At 45.3% G+C, this 27911-nt stretch overlaps 1 protein-coding gene across 2 annotated transcripts in view; it reads left to right on the forward strand.

Moving 5' to 3' along the window:
- The window catches only part of MYH11 (myosin heavy chain 11), a 128324-nt gene that overhangs the window by 68048 nt on the left and 32365 nt on the right, over nucleotides 1-27911 (forward strand). For both annotated transcript variants that reach the window (XM_082669750.1, XM_082669751.1), the window contains exons 6-15: nucleotides 1014-1106; nucleotides 4259-4322; nucleotides 6210-6308; nucleotides 9886-10029; nucleotides 17987-18082; nucleotides 20128-20246; nucleotides 21836-21988; nucleotides 22917-23090; nucleotides 24062-24235; nucleotides 25607-25721. In XM_082669750.1, coding sequence (XP_082525876.1) covers nucleotides 1014-1106; nucleotides 4259-4322; nucleotides 6210-6308; nucleotides 9886-10029; nucleotides 17987-18082; nucleotides 20128-20246; nucleotides 21836-21988; nucleotides 22917-23090; nucleotides 24062-24235; nucleotides 25607-25721 — 1231 coding nt within the window. The remainder of the gene's footprint in view (nucleotides 1-1013; nucleotides 1107-4258; nucleotides 4323-6209; nucleotides 6309-9885; nucleotides 10030-17986; nucleotides 18083-20127; nucleotides 20247-21835; nucleotides 21989-22916; nucleotides 23091-24061; nucleotides 24236-25606; nucleotides 25722-27911) is intronic.

Here is a 27911-nt window from a genome sequence, read left to right on the forward strand (position 1 = left end):
CTTTAGGGACAGCCACCCATGATGCCCTCCTGGTGTATAGAGGAGCAGGGAGAAAGCTGTGCGCTGCCTTTTCCCTTCTAGAACCTTTCCCAGCTTCTTTTTAGCCCAGCCCAACTGCCCTGAAAAAGAGGACAGGGGAACCAGCAGAGAAAACAGGAGAAAACCCTCAGGACCCGTACTTCCCAGGGTCGGCCTATAGGAGGAGCTGGGTAGGAGAGCCGCTGAGCCAGTCTGCAGCCGCCGTGTTGTGGGGATAGGCAGAGAGCAGCTCGATGCTTCCTGGCATGATTTACCTTGTTGGCCCTTTCCTGCAACAATTAATCACGTGACCGCGTTTGTGCACAGGAGCCCCCTCAGAGGGGGCCGATGGGCTGTGTACAGTCTCAGCTGCATTTAACCTGATGAATGGAGCTCAAGCAACCTGCTTTGAAGCTTTGTTCTGCAGTCGGTTTGAAGTATTCCCGGTGGGTTTTGCGCATTCCTTACTTGTCTTCCATAGGAGACTTCAGAAAACTGGTCCTGAGAAAGGAAAAATTGCAACTATAAAAAGAGGCACTAAAACCATCAGAAGAAGGGTTGTAGTGATTTAGCTTGAAGAAAGCTGCTTGTCAAACATAAGCAGCAGCAAGACTGTCGTGTACAGCAGGGCAGGCTGTGCACTGCACAACTCCATGGATTCACTATGATGTAAATGACATCCTGGTGTTGTACAGTGTGGCAGCTCTCAGTGGCAATGATGTCACATAGATGAGCAGGCCCTATCTAGGAAAAAGTGGCCTTCCCAGGTGATGTCCTTACAGATGTCCCAGCTATAAGAGAGCTCAGACATTTGTTTCTCTTCTGAAATCCTTGAGTAAATCTGGACATTAGCACTGGGGGTCTCAGATGGGTAGGTGATAGGATAGGAGAGAACCCGTGGGTTAAGGGCAGAATTTTGTGACAACCTCTGTCTATGGCAGAGCTGTCAGTGTCTACGTCACATTCTCCAATAACTAGATGTGAATGAATTTTAGGGTGAGCTGGAAAAGCAGCTTCTACAAGCAAACCCCATCCTGGAGGCTTTCGGCAACGCCAAAACTGTCAAGAACGACAACTCCTCACGATTTGTAAGTAGGAAAGCCACATGGGTTTTCTGGAAAAGACTTGGGTGCCCTGGTGTCCCCTCCTGCCTGAGAATGCAGAGTATGTGTGTGCAGGGACGTCTGAGGCTGAAGGGATGGAGGTGTGCATTGCAACAGCATTTTGCTCTGCATCTCCAGTCCTGTCTTGACCTTACAACCCTGCAAGTGCTCCAGCCACTCCCTCCCTCATTCATTCACTCACTATTCATTCAACAAATATTCATTCAGCATCTGCTTGCTAGGCTCCCTGTTAGAATTTGACATTCATAATTCATTCAGTAAATATTTACTGAGCACCTAGTAAGTGCTAGACACTTACACCCAATACTCATTTATTTATTCAGCAAAACATGCATTGAGTACCTACTATGTACCAAGCACATGCAAATTTCAATAAACATTTATTATGCACCCACTGTATACAATCATTCTGGCAGGCATTTTTACACACACCATTCTCTCTCTCTCTCTCTCTCTCTTCGTTTGGCTCATTTTCATTAAGCGCCTACTGTATAGCAGACCCTGAACTAGACAGCAAACAATTCAGACGTGGTTCCAGGCTTCACAAAGCTTGTGGCCTAGTTGGGGAGCCAATAGTCAATGATGCAGGACTTCCCACACAGGCTTTCCCAGGTTCCAAGGGCCCCCCCCACTTTCTCACCTGAGCCTAATGGGGGAAGGAGAACTCTGAACACAGGTGGTTGATGACACTTACACAAAAATTATCTTGTTGTACAAAAGAAGTGGGGGCCTCCACTCCATAGGAGAGTCAGAAAGATACTTTTTTTTTTTAAGAGGAATGATGCTTTTTTAAAAAAATTATTTTATTTATTTATTTTTGGCTGTGTTGGGGTTTTGTTGCTGTGCGTGGGCTTCCTCTAGTTGAGGCCAGCAGGGCTAATCTTTGTTGCGGGGCTTGGGCTTCTCATTGCGGTGGCTTTTCTTGTTGTGGAGCGTGGGCTCTAGGCGCACGGGCTTCAGTAGTTGTGGCATGAGGGCTCAGTATTTATGGCTTGCGGGTTCTAGAGTGCAGGCTCAGTAGTTGTGGCACATGGGCCTCGTTTTGCTCCGCAGCATGTGGGATCTTCCCGGACCAGGGTTTGAACCTGTGTCCCCTGCATTGGCAGATGGATTCTTAACCACTGCGCCACCTGGGAAGCCCAGAAAGATACTTTGATGAGGAAATTTGGAGGAAAGACTGCATCTGAATTCCACTAGTGAGGAGGCCCCTGCTGATTTGTGGGTGCCCCTCTGAACTGTCAGTCACCAGATGGGACCCTGTGAAAAACTCTTTGTAGAAACCTCTGCCCCGCCCACGTAGAGCTGCTCTGTGGGTATCTCTGTGTCCTGCATATTCACACGCATGGGCCCCAGCCTTGTCAACCCCAAGACCCACTTCTTATTACAAGTAATTATGCGGTGTTCCCTTTCCTTCCCTGAAAAATTAGAGTCATAGATAACATCACCTACTACACACATCAGATTAAAAAAAAAATAGCACAATGCCCTTGCTATAATATGAAGGAGAAATAAAACAATTCATAATTAAAATGTGCATTTCAGCATATCAGTTCTCGGGCCAGACCACATATGAAGACACAATGAACTAGTCAGACACTTGCATTTATATCCAGAATCACTGTGACCTTGACAGCTACAAATGCAGGCTGAGACGAGGGGGAGTTCGTTTGGGGACTGAAGCCATGGGATGGGATTTTCCAGAATGATGACATACTCTTTGGAAAGCTCTGAACCAAAGAACAATTTGCTCTCAAGTTACATGGATATGACATTCCTACAAGAGAACAACATTAACATTTTTTGTGTGTTTTTATCTAAAACACCATTAGGGTCTAGGCTCAGCTAATTATAAACAGGTTTTTCACCTCCGTGAGTGTCAGGTGGGACATTTGGAAGTCATAGGGTAGGTGGCTAATGCTTGGTGTCTGGGACTGTCTTGGTCATTGCAGGATGCCCAGCATCCTTGGCCCCTGTCCACTAAGAGCAGTAGCTGCCACCGTCATGTAACAATTCCAGTCCCTCCCCCAGATTTCCAAAATCCCCGTGGGGTTAGTGCTGGCTGCACCAAGAAGCACTGCATTTGTGCGTTGTAACCCAGTGCAGAGTTTCTAGGATGTCAGTAAATGAGAGCAAATTCAAAGTGAATCCCTGCAATGTCCCCACTCACTGGTGCCCCAGGTCTTCTCGGGAGGAAGGCAAGATGGCTCCAGGACCAGCAGGCTCCCGTGTTACGGTTGCAATAACGTTCATTGTCCTGAATCATTCTACTGTCTGTCTCGCTTCCTGATGGAGAAAGAGGGAGGGTTTTGTCGAGGCCCAAGCAAGCCTAGGGGACGGTGCCTCCCACCACGTAATCACGGGTGGGTGAGGGCGGTAAGGATACGATCCTTTGTCAGCTGTTAAGAAAGCAGGAAAAGGGCCAGTGCTGCCAGAGGCGGGACCTGGCTGTCCTGGGTTCTGTGGTTCTGCTGAGGCAGAAGGCAGGTGGATTGGCATCTTTTCCAAGTGGAGAGATCTGATGGGCCGCGGGGCTGGGGGCATGGCCCAGCCCTGCCTACAGAGCCTCCTATGCAGGGCCTGCTCAGATAGTGCGGCTCCCTGGCATCACTGTTCATGCTCACCTGCCCCAAAGAAGCGGTTTAATTCGCAGCTGGATGAACTTGGGCTTGATTGATCATGGAGGCCCAGCGTGTTTCTGGGCAGTGGGGCAGCGGGGGAGGCCTCCAGCCACTGGGTGTGGCAAATGTGCCTTCTACTCATGCCTCTACCTCTTAGGAGCACTACCACACTGGGCAGGTCCCACTAGCTTTCTTGGCCTCAGTTTCCCCACCTTTAAAATGGGGAGAGCTATGATGGGCTGAGGGTCATTGCAAGAGCAAGTGAAATTGATTTGAGAAAGTGTTTTCTAAGTTCCTCTGTCGCCATAAGGCCCTCGATCTTCCCAGCTCAGGAGATGCTGACCTGTGAGATTCTTGAGTGTTTGCAAGAAGCTCTCTCTGGTTTTCTTCTTTTTCCCTTGAATGCTCCCTGACTCCTCTCTCCCCACTTGCCTGCAGCATGAGGGTGAGGGGCTGAGGCTGGGGAACCCACCATGAACTGTGTTTTCCTGTTGGCAGGGTAAATTTATCCGCATCAACTTCGACGTCACGGGTTACATCGTGGGAGCCAACATTGAGACATGTATCCTTTGCTGAGCCTGGGCCACCTGGGACTCCCACCCTTGGTCCCACCAACCTCCTGCCCAGAGCCTGAGGGGGGCACAAGAGCCACCCCTCTCTCCCCAGGCGCTTGGGTACCATCCAGAACGAATCTCCCCTGGGGTTGTTTTCCCCTAACAGCAAGCCTTGTAGTGTGGTGGTCCCCAGGTTTGGGGACCTCAAGCAGCCTGTGTTTGATTCTGAGTGGACCTCTCCCTAGCTGAGCGATCTTGGGCTAGTTACTCAACCTCTCTGTGCCTCGTCAGTGAAATGGGGATGATAATAATACCTGCCTCATAGAGGTGTCGTGAGAATCAAGTGAATTCATTCATGTAAAGCTCTTAGAACCGTGACAGAATAAGGGCTGGTTGAGCATTGGCTATCGTGAGAACTTCGCTTCATCCTTTTCGAGCCAGGGTCCAAAGCTAAACCCGGACCCCTTGTCCTTCTTAGGAACAGGGCGGCTTCAGCCCACAAACAGGACATCAACGGAAACAGGACTTTCCCAGAGGAACAGCCTGCTTCTGGCAAAGCAAGCAGGAAGCTGTTTCTGTAAATCTAAGGAATCAGAATCCCAGCAGCCCACCAGTGCCACCTGTGCTCCTTAGCACCCCAGAGGGGGCTCAGGGCGTGGCTGGGGTCAACTGACCAGGCCCCATCCCCACCTCCCAGAGCTGGGCAGGGATTAAATGAGATACAGCCAAAGACACCCATATTCTCCTACGGGGGGATAAGGAGACCATAAATAGCCTCGTGTGGGCTCAGAACGGGTATGGCCACCAGCTGAGTTCTGGTTTTCAGAAGTTTCTGGATTTGGGAATTGCAGATGAGAGTTTGTGACCCTGTATAATAAGAGGCGTTGGGAGGAGAAATTAGTCTACATGACCTGACATGACAGAGCGGGGGTGGGTGACACAGTCTAATCCAATGGATTTGGGAGCACAGAGAAGAAGTGATCATTCATTCTTCAGTGGTTAGGGTTTTGCAGATTTTGTCATAGTCAAGTAGAGCCTGGTTCTTACATGGGGAAATCCACCTGGTACAAGAGCCCAACCACCCATGTGCCTCCCTACCATCCCCTCCCCCCATGGCAGAACAGCTCTCCTTAGATTGATTAGTGGGTCATGTTTACAGTCTCCTGAGGCTAGACAGCTAGTCAGCTGGGTCAAGGTCACTCAGCCAGCCAGAACTGGTACCCAGCTCTCGAAGCCCAGCCCCTTGTCTGGGGTGGTTTTGGCTACCGCAGACACTTGGCGTTGTCACTTCCTAGCTCTGTGCTCCTGGGAAATTGAGCCTTCCCCGAGCTTCCCTGGGCCTCAGTTTCCCTATATTGAAAATGCAAATAATATTTGCACTTAGCTTCTAGGATAGTTTGTGAGGTGTAAATGAGAAAATGCACGTCAAACATTTAGCACAGGGATTAACGAATCATAGAGGGCGTAATTATTTTTACTCTGTAATATCTAAAGACAGCTCACTCTGCAGAAGAGGAGTTAGTGACGGCTGCTGGGGAAACATCTCATTTCATGCCCCTCCCGTAAGTCTTTCATCCTGGAGTCCTTTGACTCCTGTCTTTTTATGCTTTTTTTCCCCCACTCTGTTCCCCTCACTTCTCCCCGGCACTGGGGCCTGCCAGCAGCACCCAGTGGTCTCTGTGAGCCAGAACTGGAAGGTCAACTCATGTGGACCAGGCGTGGATGGCTTGACTCTGCCCCAGCAATCAGACTCTTCAGAACACTCCAGGGAACCTCCCCCGGGTCCTGGAGATTTCCCCTCCAGCAGCTGGTGTGACAAGGATTGGGGAGGAAGGTCATGTTCCCACAAGAGGTACACGTGGTATCCCTGGGATTCTTAACTCCTCCCAAACCAGATCTGCTAGAAAAGTCACGGGCGATTCGCCAAGCCAGAGACGAGAGGACGTTCCACATCTTTTACTATCTGATTGCTGGAGCCAAGGAGAAGATGAGAAGTAAGTGATGAGCAAGGACGTGTGTTGGGAGATCTCAGCCCTCCCTTTCATCATGATCCAGGGTTACTCGATCAGCCATTAACACAGAGTCTGAGATCCTGCCAGGGAAAGAGCTACACATCTCTGGGCAGCATCTCCTTTGTGTGAGTGAGTGTGGCTTCTGTTCAGTCATTCTCATTTATTGAGCACCTACTATGTGACATAGTAGATGTCCATTTCAGTTAGGCATTAAATAATTCATTAATCAAGCCCAGTTAGACTGGACGACATCAAGTCCAAATAGACACAATCTGTGCCTTCCAGGAAGGGAGAAAGACAATTGCCATATTTGCACGTTTACAAAAGTTGCAGGTATTTAAGAGGCATTCTGATTGTATAAGGAATTTGGAAGGGCAGTGGAACCAAGCACTTTTCATTATTCCTGTTTTGAAAATAACTTTGAATTGACCTTTTTGTAGGGCAGGGGTCACCTATATTTTTCTGTAAGGAACCAGATAGTAAATCTCTTAGGTTCTGTAGGCCACACGGTTTTTGTCACAACTACTCAGCTCTGATGTTGTAATGCAGAAGCAGCCATAGGCAATGCCTAAACCAATGGGCAAAGCTATACAATAGGATTTTATTTACAAAAATAGGAATGTGCTGTAGTTTGCTGCCCTCTGTTGTAAGGAAAATATTTTTCACATAAAAACTATATACTGAAAAAAAAAAACCTATATACTGTATACCAGACTCCAATAGGAAATTATACATTCTAGGCGTGTAGAAGAGTTAATCTACTAACTGCAAAGAATATATAAATCACAGCTGAATAAAGGAGTATACCAGTCAATACAAGTACATAGTATGGTCTATATTCTAGTAATAAGTTTAAGTCCTAAATTTTAGGAGAACAGTACAAATTTTGCTTCCCATCAGTTTTGTGACCCGGGGTTAGTTATTTTGCTTAGAAAATTACCAAAAGGATGTGTGGGCTGGTACCTTTGCTGTGATGAGGTGTATTGCAATGTTCCACCACTAGGGGAAGCAGAGTTCCTTATTTAATCTTGTTGCTTGGCATCTGGAGCAATTTTGGATAATAGAGGGGAGGCGGAATGGATGTTAGTGGCACATAGGTAAATTAGCAGATATAGTGCAGACACGATGGCCTGGCCCAGAGGGAAGCGTTTATATTTTTCTTCCACCTCTTTGGCACCAAAGTCAACAATTTTGTTGTTTGGTAACCTGGGTTCCAGTTTTGTGCTCTGCCTCTGGTCTCCCAGAAATCAAGAGAGGATAAAATCAACAACTGAGATCCCTAGGAACCACTTGTATGCTTGATGATAGATCTGGGAAGAGGTTAGACTTTTAGGGGGAGTCAAATATTTCCACATGTATCCATGGTCTGGATAATGAAATCTTGGCAAAGACTCAAATCCTTGTGACTTTAATCAGGCATTTCAGTTAATCCAAAGGCTTAATTGGTGTCTCGGGTCAACTTAACCTCAGCTTTATCAAGTAGCTTCCTAGTGACTTGACCCAGGAAAACCCTTTGTTTAAAAAGAAGAGCATCTTGCTGAATTCCCTCCAAAAGTATAATCAAATCCAGCCTAATTAAAGATTGATCTGGAAGAGGACACTTGATATATTGGACAGTGTCATAAAAGCAAATAATATAAGAAAAAAAGAAGGAATTATAAATTTGGGAGAGAAAGGGATGAATAACAACAAAGGAATGTAACTACAGAGTATGACTTTTCAGAGAATAATATTTGATAGATGTCATAAACAAGGAGTTGACAAATGTTTTTACTAAAGGGCCTGATAGTCCATATCTTAGGCTTTGGGGATCATTTTTGATTTGGTTTTTCTTGCAACTACTCAACTCTGGCTGCTATTGTAGCATGAAAGCAACCATAGAAAATAGACAAGGAGATGGGAGCAGCTGTGTTTCAATAAAACTTTTTTTTACAAATAAGAACCTGCTGTATAAAAAAATAAAAATAAAATTCAGGGCTTCCCTGGTGGTGCAGTGGTTGAGAATCTGCCTGCTAACGCAGGGGACACGGGTTCGAGCCCTGGTCTGGGAAGATCCCACATGCCGCGGAGCAACTGGGCCCGTGAGCCACAAGTACTGAGCCTGCGCGTCTGGAGCCTGTGCTCCGCAACAAGAGAGGCTGTCCGGGATAGTGAGAGGGCCGCGCACCGCGATGAAGAGTGGCCCCCACTTGCCACAACTAGAGAAAGCCCTCGCACAGAAACGAAGACCCAACACAGCAAAAATAAATAAATTAATAAACTCCTACCCCCAACATCTTCTAAAAATAAAAAATAAAAAAAAATAAATAAATAAAATTCAAAAAAAAGAACCTGCTATTTAAAAATATAAATAAAATAAAATTCAAAATATAAAGAGCCTGCTGTGTTAAAAAAAATTAAATTAAAAAAAAACTTTATTTACAAAGGTAACCAGCAGACCAGATTTGCCAATCCCTAACATAAGCCTTATCTACTGATTCAGCTAGAAATAGTTTGAGAAGAGGGAGGCTAAATGGTAAGAGCAATTGTAAGAGCACCAAAGCTTTTTTCCACCATAGCAGGAAGTCAATGGATAATATCTAATTTTGACATATCCAGAAATAGCCATTAATATGATATATAAAAGTAATATATAGTAAGCCTATTACATAGAGAGATAATGATAACTACCAGAAAAAAACAGTTAAAAGAGATAAAAGCAGTTATTGTAGGGTAAGGTAGGAGTTGGAGAAAAGATGGGACAAGCAATTGGTATTTTTATTATAAACCTTTAGATAGTAATTAATTTTTTCTCATAAATATATTTATTAAGCTTAACGTGTTTGGTGAAGATAGGACAAAATCAACTATTACACAACATATATAGAACAAAAATCACAGTGTTAATTAGATATTAGATGTCCAAAAACATATATGTGGTAAAATCATATACAGCTAAAGAATTATTTGATTATTAAAGAAGGAAAAAGTGGGGTGATTCAGGGACAAATGCTGATGAAGGTTGTAAAACGAGGGTGCCTTTTTCCTCCCTCGGGATGCTCGTCAAGTTCACATTAAATTCTGTTTGATCAGTGTTGACTAGAAGCTGCAAGTTTCATTTCTCAGGCTCTTAGTACGAGCATCATATCAATAGCTCAGTCATTGATTTTAAAAATCCATGTGTATGTGTGATTTTGATAAAAGTTTAATAAATGGATGGATAAAGATTAATCTAACTTTTCAGAGCTTTGTTTCTGAAGGCAGGGTACTTTTGGGCAACTGAGATAAAGGTGTCTCTTCCTCTGGGTAGATGCAATGTTCTGTCAGGGGTCATGGCTTAGCAAGTGGAGCCAACAATGGATTTCAGCTGCCAGGCACTCTGGGGCAGTGCACAACCTGCACCACTGTATGAGGTGGATGATGGCTTCTATGCGATGAAGCAGAAGGAAGGTTTAAACTGTCCAAGTCTTGGGAAAGGGAAAGAAATTATGATGGGCCAGACCCTTTACCAGGTTCCTGTCTCCTGTTCAAAATAGAAGTGTGCCTTCCTGACCACCACCCCGTCTTCCTCTCCTTCTAGATGACTTGCTTTTGGAGGGCTTCAACAACTACACATTCCTCTCCAATGGATTTGTGCCCATCCCGGCAGCCCAGGACGATGAGATGTTCCAAGAAACCTTGGAGGCCATGGGGATCATGGGCTTCAGTGAAGAGGAGCAGCTGTGTAAGTCTTCCCACCTCGAGCCGGGGTGCTGGTGAGGAGAGCGAGGTTCCTGCTCTCGATACTGATACCAGGAAAGCTTTACCAGAAGTCCAGGCTCTTGTTCAACTCGTCCAAAAGAGTTTGGGCAAGGAACACAAGGCACTAAGGAAAAAACTAAACACACACCGACATACACACACACACACACACACACACACACACACACATACACACAGACACACACGTGCACACACACATACTGAGGCTGAGTAGCAAGAGAACAAAGAAGTTTATTTAGTGCAGAAGTGAAAATTACATACTTAAAGAAGAGTGTGGGCATCCTCGTGAGTGAGGGGTGCCCCGCAGGGTTGTTCATCCCCCTTTTATCTTATTTTTAGCCCTTTGAATGGGTGGGTGTTTTTGATTAGGGGTGGAATGTTCATTGAGGGGGAAGGTTGAGGTGTGGCCTGGATTACACCAGGTTGCATCAGCCCCCAGTCTTGTGCATTTTTCTGCTGAAACCACTGTACCTGTGCTCTAAGAGATGTTTTCGCTTACATTTTCCTTTACTAGTCAAGCGCCACAGGTGAAAAGTCTTATAGGGTCATCAGCAACCTGTGCATTTTTATTTGCATGCTCTACAGTTTTATTGGTCAGTTTCTTGTTCAGATGTTACAAAATTTCTGTGTTGGATACCATTCCTCCATGCGTCATGGCCTCGTTAAATGCAAAACAAGGAGGTGGCTTTGCCTTCTGCCTAATGCCTATACATGAGGAGGCTGTCCTTGGGCCCGGCCCTGTCTTTCCTGCCTCAGTACCACTGGAATTAGTTAGGGACTTTTCTCTGGTCAGGACAGATTTCTGCTCTCTGAATTCCCCACTCCCTCAAAAAAAAAAAAGGAGAAGGAGAAAAATTAATATTACTTTACGTGGTTTATTGGTGTTTTAGAAAGGTGGCTGCATGAGTTATGGCTCTTTTGGTTACAAGTGACCAAATTGGCTTAAGCAAAAAGGAAAATGATTCACTCATAGAGCTGAAAAATTCAGGGATAGTGGTTTCAGGAACAGCAAATTCTAGGGACTCAAAGAATGTCTTTAGAACTTGGTCTCTCAACAACATTGTCTTTAAGTAGGAAGTAATTTCTTGGCAACAAAATGGCTGCTGTGGCTCCAGCCCTTACATCCATTGGTTTTATGTCCAGCAGAAATGAGCAGAGTGGATTCCCTGCCTGCACCCCTGAATGGAGTCATATTGCCTAGGTTGACATGCATATTCCTGAGCTACTCACAATGAACCAGGGTTGTTGAAAGCTCTGTTATGTCTCTTTGTTATGGTCTCGATTCCATTCTTGGAGCTGGAGGTAGAGAGGTTGTTGGCCTCATTGAGAACATGTAGGTGGAGGGGAGGGTGAGTAATTGAGGCAGTCGGTGTACTTGGGTTCTTCCTGGAAAGGCAGTTCTGGTGATGGACCAATATTGATCAATATCATCAACCAATGACCAAGAAACACATTTCGTCCTGAGAATAGGAAAGCTCATAGAGATATTTCTGGTTTCCATACTGTGCAAGAAACACTTTTTCTTCTGGGTTAGATATGCCTCAGTACTCAAGGTTAATCTCTTTTGGGAACACCAGGACAAGATTGTGGAAATTTTCGCTTTCTTCCCACACCCACACCCGTTTGGAGCCCCAGAATAATGGCTACAGTTGCAAAAATTAAACTTATAAGGAAGGGCAGCTCCTTCAGAGATAACTTGGGGCCCAGAAAAAAGAAGACTCCATGAATGAGATAACAAATGGGTGGTGTTTGTGGATTTTGGCTAGGATCCTACTTCAGAATCCAGTGCTTACAGCATCCCTTCCTTAATGACATCAGCTCTCCAAGAATGATTCATTTTATTTGGAACATGAGTCAGTTTTTACTTCTAATCTTTGCTTTAAAAAAAGAAAATACAACTGATGATTAAGTACTTGCTGTAGGCCAGATATTTGCTAAATACCCCCCCCTTTTTTTTTTCGGGACTTCCCTGGTGGTCCAGTGATTGGGACTTCGCCTTCCAGTGAAGGGGGCGAGGGTTCGATCCCTGGTCGGGGAGCTAAGATCCCACATGCCTCGTGGCCAAAAAATCAAGGCATAAAACAGAATAAATATTGTAACAAATTCAGACTTTTTAAAGACTTTAAAAATGGTCCACATCAAAAAAAAAATCTTAAAAAAAAGGAAATTAATGGGGTGGAAAGGGCCATATACACAAATAAACAGATAGCGACATCATGACAGGTACCTGAAAAGAGATACAAATTACACTCAGAAGTCCAGAGACTGTAACAAGTAGCAGAAATATCATTTACATAATTGTGACTTTAAGTACAATGCTCCATGGGAAAGTAATGGCATAAGAATTTCAGATCCACTGTAATGAGAAACACAAGTTTGTAGGTGACCTTTTTTGTCCCACAATGAAAGGTCTTAAATGTCAGGGTTATATTTCCTTTTTTTTTTAAATTTAATTTTATTTATTTTTTTATACAGCAAGTTCTTATTAGTCATCAATTTTATACACATCAGTGTATATATGTCAATCCCAACCGCCCAATTCATCATACCACCATCCCCACCCCACCACGGCTTTCCCCCCTTGGTATCCATACATTTGTTCTCTACATCTGTGTCTCAACTTCTGCCCTGCAAACTGGTTCATCTGTACCATTTTTCTAGGTTCCACACACATGCGTTAATATATGATATTTGTTTTTCTCTTTCTGACTTATTTCACTCTGTATGACAGCCTCTAGATCCATCCACGTCTCAACAAATGACCCAATTTCATTCCTTTTTATGGCTGAGTAATATTCCATTGTATATATGTACCACAACTTCTTTATCCATTCATCTGTCAATGGGCATTTAGGTTGCTTCCATGACCTGGCTATTGTAAATAGTGCTGCAATGAACATTGGGGTGCATGTGTCTTTTTGAATTATGGTTTTCTCTGGGTATATGCCCAGTAGTGGGATTGCTGGATCATATGGTAATTCTATTTTTAGTTTTTTAAGGAACCTCCATACTGTTCTCCATAGTGGCTGTATCAATTTACATTCCCACCAACAGTGCAAGAGGATTCTCTTTTCTCCACACCCTCTTCAGCATTTGTTGTTTGTAGATTTTCTGATGATGCCCATTCTAACTGGTGTGAAGTGATACCTCATTGTAGTTTTGATTTGCATTTCTCTAATGATTAGTGATGTTGAGCATCCTTTCATGTGTTTGTTGGCAATCTGTCTATCTTCTTTGGAGAAATGTCTATTTAGGTCTTCTGCCCATTTTTGGATTGGGTTGTTTGTTTCTTTAATATTGAGCTGCATGAGCTGTTTATATATTTTGGAGATTAATCCTTTGTCCGTTGATTCGTTTACAAATATTTTCTCCCATTCTGAGGGTTGTCTTTTCGTCTTGTTTATGGTTTCCTTTGCTGTGCAAGAGCTTTTAAGTTTCATTAGGTCCCATTTGTTTATTTTTGTTTTTATTTCCATTACTCTAGGAGGTGGACCAAAAAAGATCTTGCGGTGATTTATGTCAGAGTGTTCTTCCTATGTTTTCCTCTAAGAGTGCTAAATCCCCTTTTTAAAAGAATGTACCAGAATGTTCAGTTTTATTTAAATACTAAAAAACTGGAACAAACCAAAATATTGATTGATTGAAGGCTTATTTAATTATTTGTTGACCTTATGAAAGAAAGCAACGGGACCTTTTAAATGGTCTTAGAAAGACATTGCCTTACGTGGAAATGCTTCTAATATATTTAAAGTGAAGACATCAGGGAACAAAGCAATGTGCTAAATGCTTTATATGCGTTACTTAATGTCAAAACAACCCTAAGGGGTGGCCATTATTACCTCAATTTGCAGGTGAGGAAACTGAGGTACAGAGAAGTAAAGGAAATTACCCAAGGACACACTGTTGGAGCTGGGACTCACTCGGGTCTCATGGAATCCCAAGCCCCACTTTATGATTCACTGTGCTCTGTTTTTGTCTGTGGGAAGGTGGGTTTTGTCCTTTAAACTTAAAAAAAAAAATCTGTGTCAGAACCAAGGTATGGAAACCAAGGTTAAAAGGGGCCCAGAATGTTCTACAATGTGGACTCGCTTTGCTGGGTGATAAGTGATACAGAAGCCCACCATGAGATGGTGGTCCCTTCTCTAGTCCCTTTCAGTTCTTCTGATGACTTTCAAAGAGAGGAGCAGTTTGGCACCCACTAGGTCTTCAGCCCCTCCCTGACACTTGCTAATCACCCTTTTAACCCTGGAGAGCAGACCCCAGGCCCAGCACCTTGGGCAGGCCCTAGCCTCTTGCTAGCATTTGATAATATGGTTTATCTTTCCTGTATTTATTTTTATAGGTGTCATCTATTTATGGCAAGGGAAGCTGATTTTTCACTTAAGAAAAAGTTTTCTACTTAAGTGAATCATAGGAAAGAGAAGTGAATGTAAAGAAAAATGTTAAGTAAATAGTAGAACAGATGGTATGCCTGTAGAACAAGCATTAGGATGAGGGTGTACAAATGACTGACACCCATGGGACACGGACTTAGACCAGTGTGTATACCAACCTTGATTATAAATCTAGGGCTACTCCCAACCCTCCCCAAAGAAGCCAAAGGAAAATGGGGAGCTGACGGTAGTGTCAGGCCTGACCCCTGGAGCTGCATGAGGTTCCAGGTGACCAGTCTCCTCTGGTTCCTGGACTTCAGCAAGGGAGAATTACTTGCCCTAGATTGCACAGGGAGCTAGGAACAGTGTAAGACCATCATAATCATTGTGACATCATAGCAACTACTGTTTATTGAGCACTGCCTGGGTTTAGGTGCTATGCATTTAATCCTCATGACAAGCCTATGAAGCAGGTGGTTTTATGGGCCTTCAGATGGTGAAATGGGCCCAGAGAGGCTAATACCTGACTTGAAGTCACACAGCTGCTACTAACATGGCCAAGATGCGAACCCCCGGCAGCTAACTCCAGCATTGTCCTCATATCGTCCCAGGGACTGTCTAGGTCCATTTCCAGGTGTCAGTCATTCACAATTGATGCCGCTTCTGGGTTTCATCTGTATCATCATTGTTTGAATATTTTTATGCCTAGGGTGGATTTCTATAGCCCCATCCACTCTGGGCTTTGTCTAAACAACAGTTCCGTACAATCACTAAGTATGTGTCCTGGTTATACAATTTGAAATAAATTAGAATAAGTACCTAACTATTGAAATGTTTTAAAAGTTTCACATACCACCTATAATCATCCACCCTGTGTACATGTGGTACGTCTGCCACATGTTGGGAAAGCCTATTTCCTGTTCCTCAGTAATAAGGGTGGCGTATTAGTTTCCTGAGGCTGCTGTAACAAATTACCACAAACTTGGTGGCTTAAAACAACAGGAATTTATTCTCTCATGGTTCTGGAGGCCAGAAGTCTGAAACCAAGGTGTGGGCAGGGTTGGTTTCTTCTGGGGGCTCTGAGGGAAAATCCATCCCAGGCCCCTCTCCCGGCTTCTGTGGCTGCCGGCAGTCCTTGGCTTGTAGACGCATCACTACAACCTGCCTCCTTCTTCACGTTTCCTTCTGCCCTGTGCATCTTCTCTTCTCTCTGTCATCAGGTCACTTGTCATTGGATTTAGGGCCCACCAGATCTCATTTAATTGCATCTGCAGGGATCTTTTTTCCAAATAAGGTCGCATTCACAGGTTCTGGATGGTCATGTCTTTGGGCAGCCACCAGTCAACCCACTACAGGTGGCTACTTCTATTAAGCACCTACTGGGCCAGGCCCCTGGTTTGCAGCATCTCTCCTGATATAAACGTTATGAAGCAGGTACTGCTGTTACCCTCTCCATTTTGCAGATGGGGAAACTAAGGCTCAGCAAGGTGAGGCTGGACTTCCTAACACTAGAGTGCATGCTTTCAACCACTGTCCCAGACTGCCAGCCCTTGCCGCCCTTGCTATCTGGGCAGCCCTCTCCACTTTGCTGTCCACCAGCTCTTGTGACCTGGGAGTGGTGACAATTCTTTTGTTATTTCTGTGACAGTGCTATCTATACCACAAAGTGCAAACCAGCAGTGCCTGAGCCCTCAAGAGAGATTGGCCTCCACAGCCATTAAAGTTGTCAATTTTAAACCTGGGTAGATTTCACATAAAAATCTGGGTTTCCATCATCTTTGGAAAAATCAGAAGCCTGGCAGCTCTGGGCTTGCCTCCCCCGCGGCCATGATTGGAGTAGCAACTCTCCCCTTTCATGCAGGGTTGTGGCCCCCGTGAGTCCCCACAGTCCCCATCAATCTGCCTTGCTCATTTAGACCAGTGGTTCTCAGCTAGGGGTGAGTCGGCCCCCGGGGGATACTTGGCAATGTCTGGAGACATTTTTGGTTGTCCCAACTTGGGAGAGGGTAGCACTACTGACGTTAGAGACCAGGGATGTGGCTAAATAGCCTATAATGATGATAGGATATCCCCACAACAAATTATCTGGGCCAAAATTTCACTAGTGCCCAGGTTGAGTGCCGAAATTCACTGCTTACCCAGGCTCTGCGGGCATTCCAGCAATCCTAATTTAGACCTGCAGTTTAAGAACTGTGAGTATTGGTCTTGACAGTTCACTAAACCCCTTTCATAGATGGTAGTAAAGAAACTGCCTCAGCTGTGCCCTGTCAACAGAAGCTCTGTTCATCTTTTGGGTGTAGAGTTTTGCAATGGTGAATGGGAGCATATGGGTGGCTGATCTAGGCCTTTCTCCTCCTGAGCTGGGCCAGGTGTGAGGACAGCTGTTGTAAAAGGTTGTCACCGCTCGTTTGGCCTAAGGAACCAGAGGAGGCTGGAATCTCTAGGTTTTGTTCTTGGAACACAGTGATTTCTTCTTGGAAATCCTGGGTGATTTGCACCTGAGTTAATCTAAAGCCACGCATTTGCATTAATCAATCCTCCCTCTATCCATCCATCCATCCATCCATCCATCCATCCATCCATCCATCCATCCATCTATCCATCTTCCTCCATCTATCTATTCATCAATCCATTGATTGATCCATCTATTATCTATCCATTCATTGATCCATCTATCATCCGTTTTCCTTCCTTTCATCCATCCATCAATTCATCTTCCAACCATCCATCTTCCATCCCTTCCCATGTGTCTGAACACACCTGTGTAACTAGTGCCTGTTATAACTAAGAGAACATGAATACCACCAGACCCCATGAAGCTCCATCTTGTTCCTTCTAGTAGCTTCCCCCAGTCAAGGATGACCACCATGCTAACTTCTAACAGCATAGTTTTGCCCGTTCTTGAACGTTCTATAAATGGGACTTATATGATATGTTCTTGTTTACATTTGGAGTCCTTTGTTCAGCATTAGTATTTGTGAGATAATACAGCAATTTTGTTGTTTGTAGTCATAAATCATTCAGTCTCCTTGCTGTATAGAAGAGGTTGACAAACATTTTCTGTAAAGGGCCAGAGGGTAAGTATTTTAGCCTTGGTGGGCCATACGATCTCCATGGCAACGGTTGAACTCTGCCATTAAGCATGCAAACCGCTGTAGACAATATGTAAGTGAATGAGTGTGGCTGGGTTCCAATAAAACTTTATTTACAATGGCAGGCATTGGGCCGGATTTGGTCCACTGGCTATAGATTGCCATCCCCTGCTGCATAGTATTCCACTGTAGGGCACGGTTTTTAGCAACCATCCAAAAATATTCTGCTCCTCCCAACGGTTTTTAGCAACCATCCAAAAATATTCTGCTCCTCCCAGCCAGGTTTTCTCCCCTCTTAGCAGGGAATTGGGGTGCTTTGGCTTTCTCCTAAAAGCTCAGAACTGAGTCTTTTTAGGGGAAAGATGTAGGCTGGCTCTGGGTCTTCAATGACCTTTAGACTCCAAACCTTGGTATTGGCATTTGTGTCTTATCTGTACTTCTCTCCTCACTTCAGCCATATTGAAGGTGGTGTCATCCGTCCTGCAACTTGGGAATATTGTCTTCAAGAAGGAAAGAAACACAGACCAGGCGTCCATGCCGGATAACACAGGTGCTTGCCGCTTTTTCATAATAACTGATGACTTTGGTGATGGAAGGGAAGGTCACATTGTCTTTGGTTATTTTTCTGGATGAGGTTATCTGGGGCCTTAACAAGAACTAGACTAGATTATTATCACTTAATTCTCTCTTTTTTCAAACTTTTCACTGCTTAAGATCCTACGTGGAAAGTTCTTGAGTCAGAGAGTGGGGGGAAAAACTAAGTTTTGGATCAGACAGGATCCTTAGGGAGTGCCTCTTCTAAAAACCCCACACTCATTTGTTTTATTAAACAAATATTTTTGAGCACCTGCTATATGCCGGGCACTGGGATACAGCAGGAAATGAGACAGGGACCACCCCATTTCTTATGGCATATGTGGTCTTGTTGGGGAGACAGACCTCACGTTTCCCTGCAGTTGGGATTGTTGGATAAAATAAAGGATGCCCAGTGAAATTTGAATTTCAGATAAACACTTTTGATAGTAAGTATGTTCTAGGCAATATTGGGGACATAATTATACTAAAAAGTGTTCATTGTTTATCTGAAATTCAAGTTTCACTGGGCTTCCTATATATTTTTCCTAAATCTTGACAGCCCTACCTGCAAATAAGCAGTGTTTCGTGTTTTGAAAAGATGGCCTGGCTACCACCATGCTTGTTGGCGGCTGATGTAAAAGGATGACATAAGTTCCCAACATGCTCACCTGTGGCCTCACATCGCCGTCTCAGGCTGTATATTGGGTTGCTTTTCCAAGCTCCCAGTTTGACTGCCAGTTGTTTCTTATGTGTTACACGCCCAGATATAGCAAGTTAAAGGAATCCTCGCTCTGAGGAGAGACCCTCAGGGAAAGAGAAACCAAAAGAGCACCCTTAAAAAGAGATGGTGAAAAATCCTAAAACTACACTATTTACCGTCCACCTCACACATCCAAACTATCGTGTATCACTAGTCTTCACGTTAAGGAAGCAGCTAGTGGACTTTTTTTTTTTTGGAGAAAAAGTTTTTATGCAGAACTACATGAATACAGCAAGAACCCACATGTTCACCATTCAGAATTGACATTTGTGAATATTTTCAAATACATCTTTGTCTTTAGAATGAAGCAAAACACAGTATAGAGAAGACTGACATCTCTTATTCTCCCAACTGAGTCCCTGAACCTCCTGGCAACCACAATTGTACTGTACCACATACCCTTCTGGTTTTATGTTTATAATTTCACACACATGTATCTGAACAGTATACAGTGTTGCTTTGTGAGTGTGTTTTTAATTTACATGAATGATGTCACTCTGTAGGCATCATTCTGCAACTTTTTTTTTTTTACTCTGTACTCACAACTGTCTAGATCAGGGTTTCCTAACAGTAGCATCCCCTAGTGTGACAACCAAAAATGTCTCCAGATATTGCCAATGTCCCATGGGAGCAAAATCATTCCCAACTGAGAACCACTGGTCTAGAGAGAAAGAAAAAGCCAGGTCATTGCTTTAACTGCTATTTGGTATTCCATCTTATAAAAATACTGTGATATATTTGTTTGCTCCCTTATGAATAGACATTTAAGTTGTTTCCAATATTTTTTCCACTACATACACTGCAACATATATCTTGGAATGGTGGAACAAATGCTTATTGAATTTAACTATATGTCATGTTCATACCTACCTCATTTAATCCCATTGACAACCTAACAAGGTACCAAATAGCTGATCCTTTTTGTAAGCAAGAGCCTGGGAAGCTAAGTAGATTTTCCAAAATCACATGGCTAGGAAGTGGGAAAGGAGCAAGGATTTGAACCTAGTTCTGACCCTAAGCCCCCAATTGGGGCCCACCTCCAACCCAGCCCCATCATTGCCTCTTTTAGCCAAACACTGGGGGTGAGGTCACTAATGACAGCAGTTTTTAGGACTCTTTCATGCTATGTTCACTATCGTGCTCCATCTCACCAAGGAAAAACCAATGTATCCACAGATCACAAATGTCCCATGTTATGTGCCTTCTTTCCAAGCCTGCACTTTTGTGATACACTTAATATGCTTCTTTTCTCCATCCAGCTGCTCAGAAAGTTTGCCACCTCATGGGAATTAATGTGACGGATTTCACCAGATCCATCCTGACCCCACGTATCAAAGTCGGGCGGGACGTGGTACAGAAAGCTCAGACAAAAGAACAGGTAAATGATGCCTTTGCCGTTTATTCCTGCACTTGTCATTTATTCCTGCAGGATCTTCCATCCGTCCAGCCCTCTAGCCATCCATCCATCCATCCACCCATCCATCTGTCCATCCATCCATTCATCTGTTACCTAACCAAACTTGGGTCCACTCACCAGCCACACAGCAAAGCCAATTTGCTGACACTGAGTTGTGGTGAAGGAAAGTACTGAGTTTATTGCAGGTGCCCAATGAGGAGAATGGGTGGCTCATGCTCAAAAGACCTGAACTCCCTGGTGGCTGTCAGGGAAGGGCTTTTATTGTTTTTGTTTTTGTTTTTTCTTTCTGCAGTACGCGGGCCTCTCACTGTTGTGGCCTCTCCCGTTGCGGAGCACAGGCTCCGGACGCGCAGGCTCAGCGGCCATGGCTCACGGGCCCAGCCACTCCACGGCATGTGGGATCTTCCCAGACCGGGGCACGAACCTGTGTCCCCTGCATCAGCAGGCAGACTCTTAACCACTGCGCCACCAGGGAAGCCCAGGGAAGGGCTTTTAAAGGCAACATTTGGGGTCAGGGTTGCAGGGGGCGTGACTTTCTTCAGATTGGCTTGTGGTGAGGTAACAGGGTGGTGTTCCAGGAATCTTAATCATCGACCTTCTGCTTCTGACCAGTCTGGGTTCTATGCACTTTTGTATGTAGTCACCATCCTCCACCTGGGTGGGAGTCTTAGTTCCTGCAGAACAACTCAAAGACTGTATCCCATTCAGATTGTTATGTGTATCCCTTGAGGAGGAACTAGGACTCTGTTTTATCCCTGCACTATTGTTTCTTGATGGCTTTTCCTTTGTTTCTGCATTCCCTCACTTCCCTAATTAGTAACTCCTTGAATCTGCTCTTTGGAAATCAGGGAAGGCTTAGGAGCCCTTTTTCTACAAACAAGAAACAGGGGACATGGAGGGGCTTTTGTACCTGTCAAGGCCCCACAGGGTCCTGCTCAGTTTTGGCCCCCATCCCCGCTCCAATCCTGAGTGGAACAGGTACAGTACGAGAAAGGGAATAAAATTTTGGATAGAGAGATTAATCATAAACTCGGCAGAGGAACTCGGTTTTAGGGGGACTTGGTTTCACATCCATCCATCCACCCATCCATCTTTGTATCCCTCATCTATCCAATACTAGAATAATCAAAGTCCTATGTCAGGTTTTGAAGATACAACACTGACTGCGTAAGAACAGCAGAGTTCCTCACTCCTGACCTCATCTTGAGCTCTTAATTGAAGGTACGAGGTCTGAACTAAGTTTTGGAAATGACTGTATACCCTTTCTAGAGGCAGGACTGACCGCCTCTAAATGATCACTGGGATGGAGCAGACTCCACTTTGTTCCAGGTCCCTCTGACAGGAAGTGATTATTATTCACATTGTCATTCCTAGGTCTGACCACTCCGTCCCTCATTGCTGGTTGTAGAGATGGTATAGTTTCCTTTTCTTTGTTTATTTTTTAAGGACTGATTATAGGTAGAGGGAAAATAAAAATCCAGGGCCACCAGCCAGGCCCATGTGAAAACACAGCCCATTGGGAGTAACCATGTCCTCTCGCCCCCCTGTAGGCAGACTTTGCAATAGAGGCTCTGGCCAAGGCCACTTATGAGCGCCTTTTCCGCTGGATACTCTCCCGCGTGAACAAAGCCCTGGACAAGACTCACCGGCAAGGGGCTTCGTTCCTGGGGATCCTGGACATCGCTGGATTTGAGATCTTTGAGGTACAGCTTGGCAGGCTCATGACAGACATGGTCTCGGTTCTCTGGAAATTAGCTTCCACTTGGAGAAATCACTATTTTGGAGAAAGGCAGGTGGCTACTATAGGGTGGGAGACTGTCTAGTTAAGGTTAAATCCTTGAGGGTGTAAGAGACAGAAATCCAATGGGGAATGTATTGGTTTCTGAAACTGAGGCCAGAGGTACAGCTGGATCCAACAGGCAGGACCTGAACTCCTGCCATCTCCCTCTCTCCACCATCCTCCACCTTGGCTCTATTCTCAAGCAGGCTCTCCCCTCATGGTGGCAAGATGGCTGCCACCGCTCCAGACTGCCTCTCAGTTCCAACCAGTTCCAATTCTTTCCAACAGTTCCACCCAAAGTCTTGGAATTGAGTCTCATTGACTCCTACCTGAGTTGGGCCACATGTCACCTCAGAGCCAAGCACTGTTTTTCGGGTCTTTCAGTACTTCATGGAATGTAACATGCCTCCTGGATCCCACTCCCATGGGTTGAAGGGAAGTTCTCAGTGAAAGGGAAGATGTTGAGATTGACAGATATTCCAGAACATATCTACTATGGAATTACTCCCTCTCTGAGCCTCAGTTTCCACATCTGCAAAATGCGGTGATGAAATACCTTACACGGTTATTCTATCCATAAATCATTGTGCAGATGGAGATAAGCATCCTTAAAACCACGTGTGTCCGTAAAACCATGTGACATGAGAATAAGTAACTTTTGCCAGCCCTCATGAACCCTGGGCAGCCTTCATTGGGGCCTGAGACCTCTCTGGGTGCTAAAATGGCACAGCAGGCTTGTGGAAAGTGTGTCCGGCGTGGGGCTTTCTCCAGCACGGAGCTTCTCCAGGGCCCCAAGTCCTCTGACTTGTACCGTGATGCTCACGGGGGCTCCCCTGGTGTCATGTGCTCAGGTGAACTCGTTCGAGCAGCTGTGCATCAACTACACCAACGAGAAGCTGCAGCAGCTCTTCAACCACACCATGTTCATCCTGGAGCAGGAGGAGTACCAGCGCGAGGGCATCGAATGGAACTTCATCGACTTCGGGCTGGACCTGCAGCCATGCATTGAGCTCATCGAGAGGCCGGTAAGGCCCCACCTCACACTCGCACGCAGCCGGCACGTGGACCCTGCACACTCTCCATGGGGTACGGCTTCCCCCATCACTGAGTCCCAAAAGCCTGTAAACTGAATCTGTGTGAACTAAGTCACATTGTCCCTTGACTCACATTTTCATATCAACGATATTTCTTTTTTTATTCCTCCCCTCTCCTCCCCTCCCCACCACGCCCATCCCTCCCCTTCCCATCTCTCCCAGTCATTCATTCCCAAAGGCAAGGATCTTGGTTTTTTTCACTGACCCATCCCAAACTCCTAGAACCATGCACATAATAGGTACACAAGAATTAATTATTGAATGACCATTTACTGAGCACCTACTATGTGCTGGGCCCTCTCTTTAGGGGCTGGGGATGTAACAATGAATGAGATGGATGCAGTCCCTGCCCTCCTGGAAGAGCGGATAATGAAACCAAACAAAAGAAGCAACTAAAACCCGTGATAAGGCCAACGCGGAGAGTGGTTTAGGAGTGCCTGCTTTGGACAGAATAGTCAGGAAAGGCTTCTCTGATCTGAGTCCAAAAAGTGAAGGCCATTCCAGCAGAGCAAACGGCATGTGCAGATCTGGTGGTGCTCTTGACACCTTAAAGTGTCTCAGCCACAGAGAAACACTTTACTCAAAGGAACCCTTAGGTGAATTTATACGTAAAGGAATGCATTCCTTTGCTAGAACTCTTTGTGATGTTGTGTGTGTACTGCCCACGAGGGGGCAGCAGCAAGCATGTTCTGTTGGGGCTGGCCCTTCCCTAGTGCTGGTCCACTGGGCACATCATTCTTTGAGGATAGATTGGGGGAGCTGGGGTCAAGGGCATAAATCCACCTTTATATGTAGGTAGATACAGTAATGGAGCCTATGCATGTGTTTGGGTGACCGGCTCTTCCTGGCAAGCCTGAGGTTTGGGCATCCTTGCTATGGTCTGCCCTGCTTGTCTTCCACAGAACAACCCTCCAGGTGTGCTGGCCCTGCTGGACGAGGAGTGCTGGTTCCCCAAAGCCACAGACAAGTCCTTTGTGGAGAAGTTGTGCTCGGAGCAGGGCAACCACCCCAAGTTTCAGAAGCCCAAGCAACTCAAGGACAAAACTGAATTCTCTATCATCCACTATGCCGGGAAGGTACCAGCTGAATGTCCCAGGGGTCTCTCTGTCCCAGGGGACCCAGGCAGGATGCTCAGAGTAGGAGCAACTTGTGAATGGCAGAACCCAAAGACATCTGGTATAAATCAAATCCCAACCAAGTCTTATACATGATTTGTCTAAGCATCAGTAAGGGACAAGATATAGAGATATAACATATAATAGAAAGGCTAAGGTATATATAATACATGTATATTAGAGATATAGAATATATAATGTAGTGGAGAGGCTAATATATATGTTGTATATTATATACATATATGAGATATATAATATAATATATTAGAGAGGCTACTGTATACAGCTATTATATTAACCTCTCTAATATACTCCAACCTCGGTGGCCAGGCAATTCTTTCTTGTATAGACTCTAAATCCTTCCTGCTACAAGTTAAACCCAACAGGAAGGGCCAACTGGAATGGGGTGACCAATAAACCCACTTTTGAGTCCAACAGGAGTCTCCTTTATCATGCCCTTGGGTTTGCCATTGCCAGCCTGTGCCACCCAGGGAAATCTGCGATGGCTGTCTTCTTCTTCCTTCTTCCTCCTTCCTCCTCCTCCACCTCTGTCATCACTGTCATCATGTCATAGCTCTTGATGTACAGGACCTTCCCCTATGGCTCCTGAGGGTCCTGGATAATGTAGAAAAGACAGAGCTCAGTCTGACTTGAAGAATCTTAAGAGTATTTTATTGACTCCCCAGTATCTTCACTGGGGACAAGCAATGCCCTAAACCAGGGATTGGCGAACTACAGCCCAGGTGCCAAACCCAGCCCACAGCCTATTTTTGTAAATAAAGTTTTATTGGCTCACAGTTTAGCTCAGGCCTGGCCATCGCAGTTAAAACCCACATCCTGTACGAGCCCACCAGAGCTATTTTATGAGGTCCTTTCCATTTCATAGTCAAAATAATAAAATTAAAAAGAGGTCCCCAAATTTAATCTAAAAACCAGATTGTTGTCAAGCCTTCACTGGATGAGAGGGGAACTTTGGGTGTGAGGGGAGGGTATTCACCACCAGCAAAGCTCCACACCTTTTGGAAATCACAGGCATCGTGCTGGGCTCTGGAAAAGGGAGGCTGCCAGAGGAGGCTTACTAGGAGAAGGCAAGGATAGAGACGAGGCCTTCCTAGCAAAGGCTACCATGGCTGATGCCCTACTGTGCGCAGAGCCCTTTAAAGTTCTGACCTATTGGTCTCTTCATTGATGTTTGTGGATTCCCATCATGGCAACCACTAATGTTTCCTCTCTGACCTCGGAAGATCCGGGAGGGAAACAGGAGGACTGGAGCCCTGCCCTTAGTTCATAACTGAAGCAGGAGCACCTGACCGGTGGGGTGGTCCTTGGCAGGTGGACTACAATGCAAACGCCTGGCTGACCAAGAATATGGACCCGCTGAATGACAATGTGACTTCCCTCCTCAATGCCTCCTCGGACAAGTTTGTGGCCGACCTGTGGAAGGACGGTAAGGCCCTGCCTGCTGAAGCAGGAGGACTGAACTCCCTCCAGCCCCTTCCAGCTGCCCCTGATTCCCACACCTGCTCCCAGGAGGGGCGGGCCTTTGTGCGGTGGGGGAGAGGGCAGTGTTGGCAGGTGCTAATGATGTCTGACTGACACATTCAACAAATTCCTGAGGCCCTCAACCCCACGCCTGGACCCCAGGGAGAAGGTCCTGAGTCAGGGCTCAGGCACTGATGGAGGAAATATCCTAGAAGGTATGTTGGGTCAGAAGGCCCCTCTGGAGTCAGAAAGGCTTAACTGAATTCTCTTCTCTGCCATGTACGAGCTGTGTGATCTTGGACAAGTCACTTGACTTCCTTAAGCTTCCCTGTTCTCATTGCTAAAGCCAGAAAAAAAAAAAAAAATCCCCTACCTCCCCTAAGATTATTGTGAGGGTGAAATGAGATCAGTGGGGCCAAGCTTGACCGTGGATCAGGATCTCCTGGAAGGCTTGTTAAAACTCAGATGATCGCTGGGCCTCCTCACGGGGATGGGGCCTGAGAATTTGCACTTCTAACAAGTTCCTGGGTGGTGCTGATGCTGCTGGTTTGGGGACCACACTTCGGTTCCCTTTAAGAATTAGAGAATAGATCATCCAGGTGAAGTACTTAGCATCTGCTGGCCCATAGTAGGGACTTAGTATATATCGGCTGCTGCAATGACTATTAGGGGTGGTGGGCTTTACTGCTTTTGTCCCTGGACCTCGGTGCCCACAGCAGATTTCACTCTTGACACACAGCCTGTGGGCCTAGGGCCTACAGGACTGGCTGCCCTTGCTTTAGGCATGGGGTTCAGTTCTGCCAACATTTCCTGGGTGTCAAGGCCCTGGGATGGGGTAACAGCATCTCAACCTGGGTCATACCTCACACCTGGGACTCATGATGAACTCAGCAAGTCCTTCCTTCAAGGAGCCACAGTCTTGTGGGAGAGGCAGACAAACAAAGACATTATTACATGAAGCCTAGTTGAGCACAAGGAGCAGAAATGGTGGGGTCTAATGCCAGTGGGGTTGAACCCCACAACACATCAACCAACTGGATATAATTGACTATACCTGTAGTCTGTGTTGTCCAACAGCAGAACACATGTTCTTCTCAAGCTCATGTGGAACATTCACCAAGATGGACCACACTCTGGACCCTAAAACACACCTTAACAAATTGAAAAGAATAGAAATCATATAATGTCTGCTCTTAGACCACAGTGGACTTGAACTAGAAATAACAGAAAGAGGGCTTCCCTGGTGGCGCAGTGGTTGAGAGTCCGCCTGCCGATGCAGGGGACATGGGTTCATGCCCCAGTCTGGGAGGATCCCACATGCCACGGAGCGGCTGGGCCCATGAGCCATGGCCGCTGAGCCTGCGCATCCAGAGCCCGTGCTCCACACAGGAGAGGCCACAACAGTGAGAGGCCCGCGTACCGCAAAAAAAAAAAAAAAAAGAAAGATAACTGAAAAATCTGAAAATATGTGGAGGTTAAACAACACACTTCTAAATAATACAGTGGGTCAAGGAACAAATTTCTTTGACCCATGTGTTATTTAGAAGTGTGTTGTCATTTGTTAATTTTCTCAAGGGAAATTTTAAAATGTTGAACCAAATGAAAATGAAAACACTACTTATTAAAATTTGTGGGATACAGCAAAAGCTGTGCTTTGAGGGAAATTTATAGCAATGTCAGGATTGGGCTTGGTATGTGCAGCACCTGCTGGGCCAGTAGGAGTCTCTCATTCCATTCTGAAAGAAAAAGAGTCTTGGTGGTGATGATAGTAGTAATAATGATAATAATACCACCACCCACTCTTTGTTGCTTTGTTGAGCCCTTACCAAAGTGCCAGATTCCTATGTTGGAGTGTTTGCTATGCCTTCTACCCAGAATATTCCTTCTCTTGATATCTGCCTGACTACTTTCTGGTCTCTACTCAAAAATATCAGTTTATCAGAGAGACACCCCCATCATGCTAAGAGATCACCTCCATCACTCCCAACCCACCTTAACCGTGCTTTATCTTTCTAAGCACACCTTCACCACCCAAAATATTATAAACCTACATGTGTGATCATTGTCTTCTCCTTCCATTAGAATATCCATAGGATATGAGCTGGGGTCAGGGGGACACAGGGTCTGTGTTTTGTTCACGTCTGTATGCCCAGGG

Source organism: Grampus griseus (assembly GCF_964374135.1).
Source record: "Grampus griseus genome assembly, chromosome: 14".
In the NCBI taxonomy this organism is placed as follows: domain Eukaryota; kingdom Metazoa; phylum Chordata; class Mammalia; order Artiodactyla; family Delphinidae; genus Grampus; species Grampus griseus.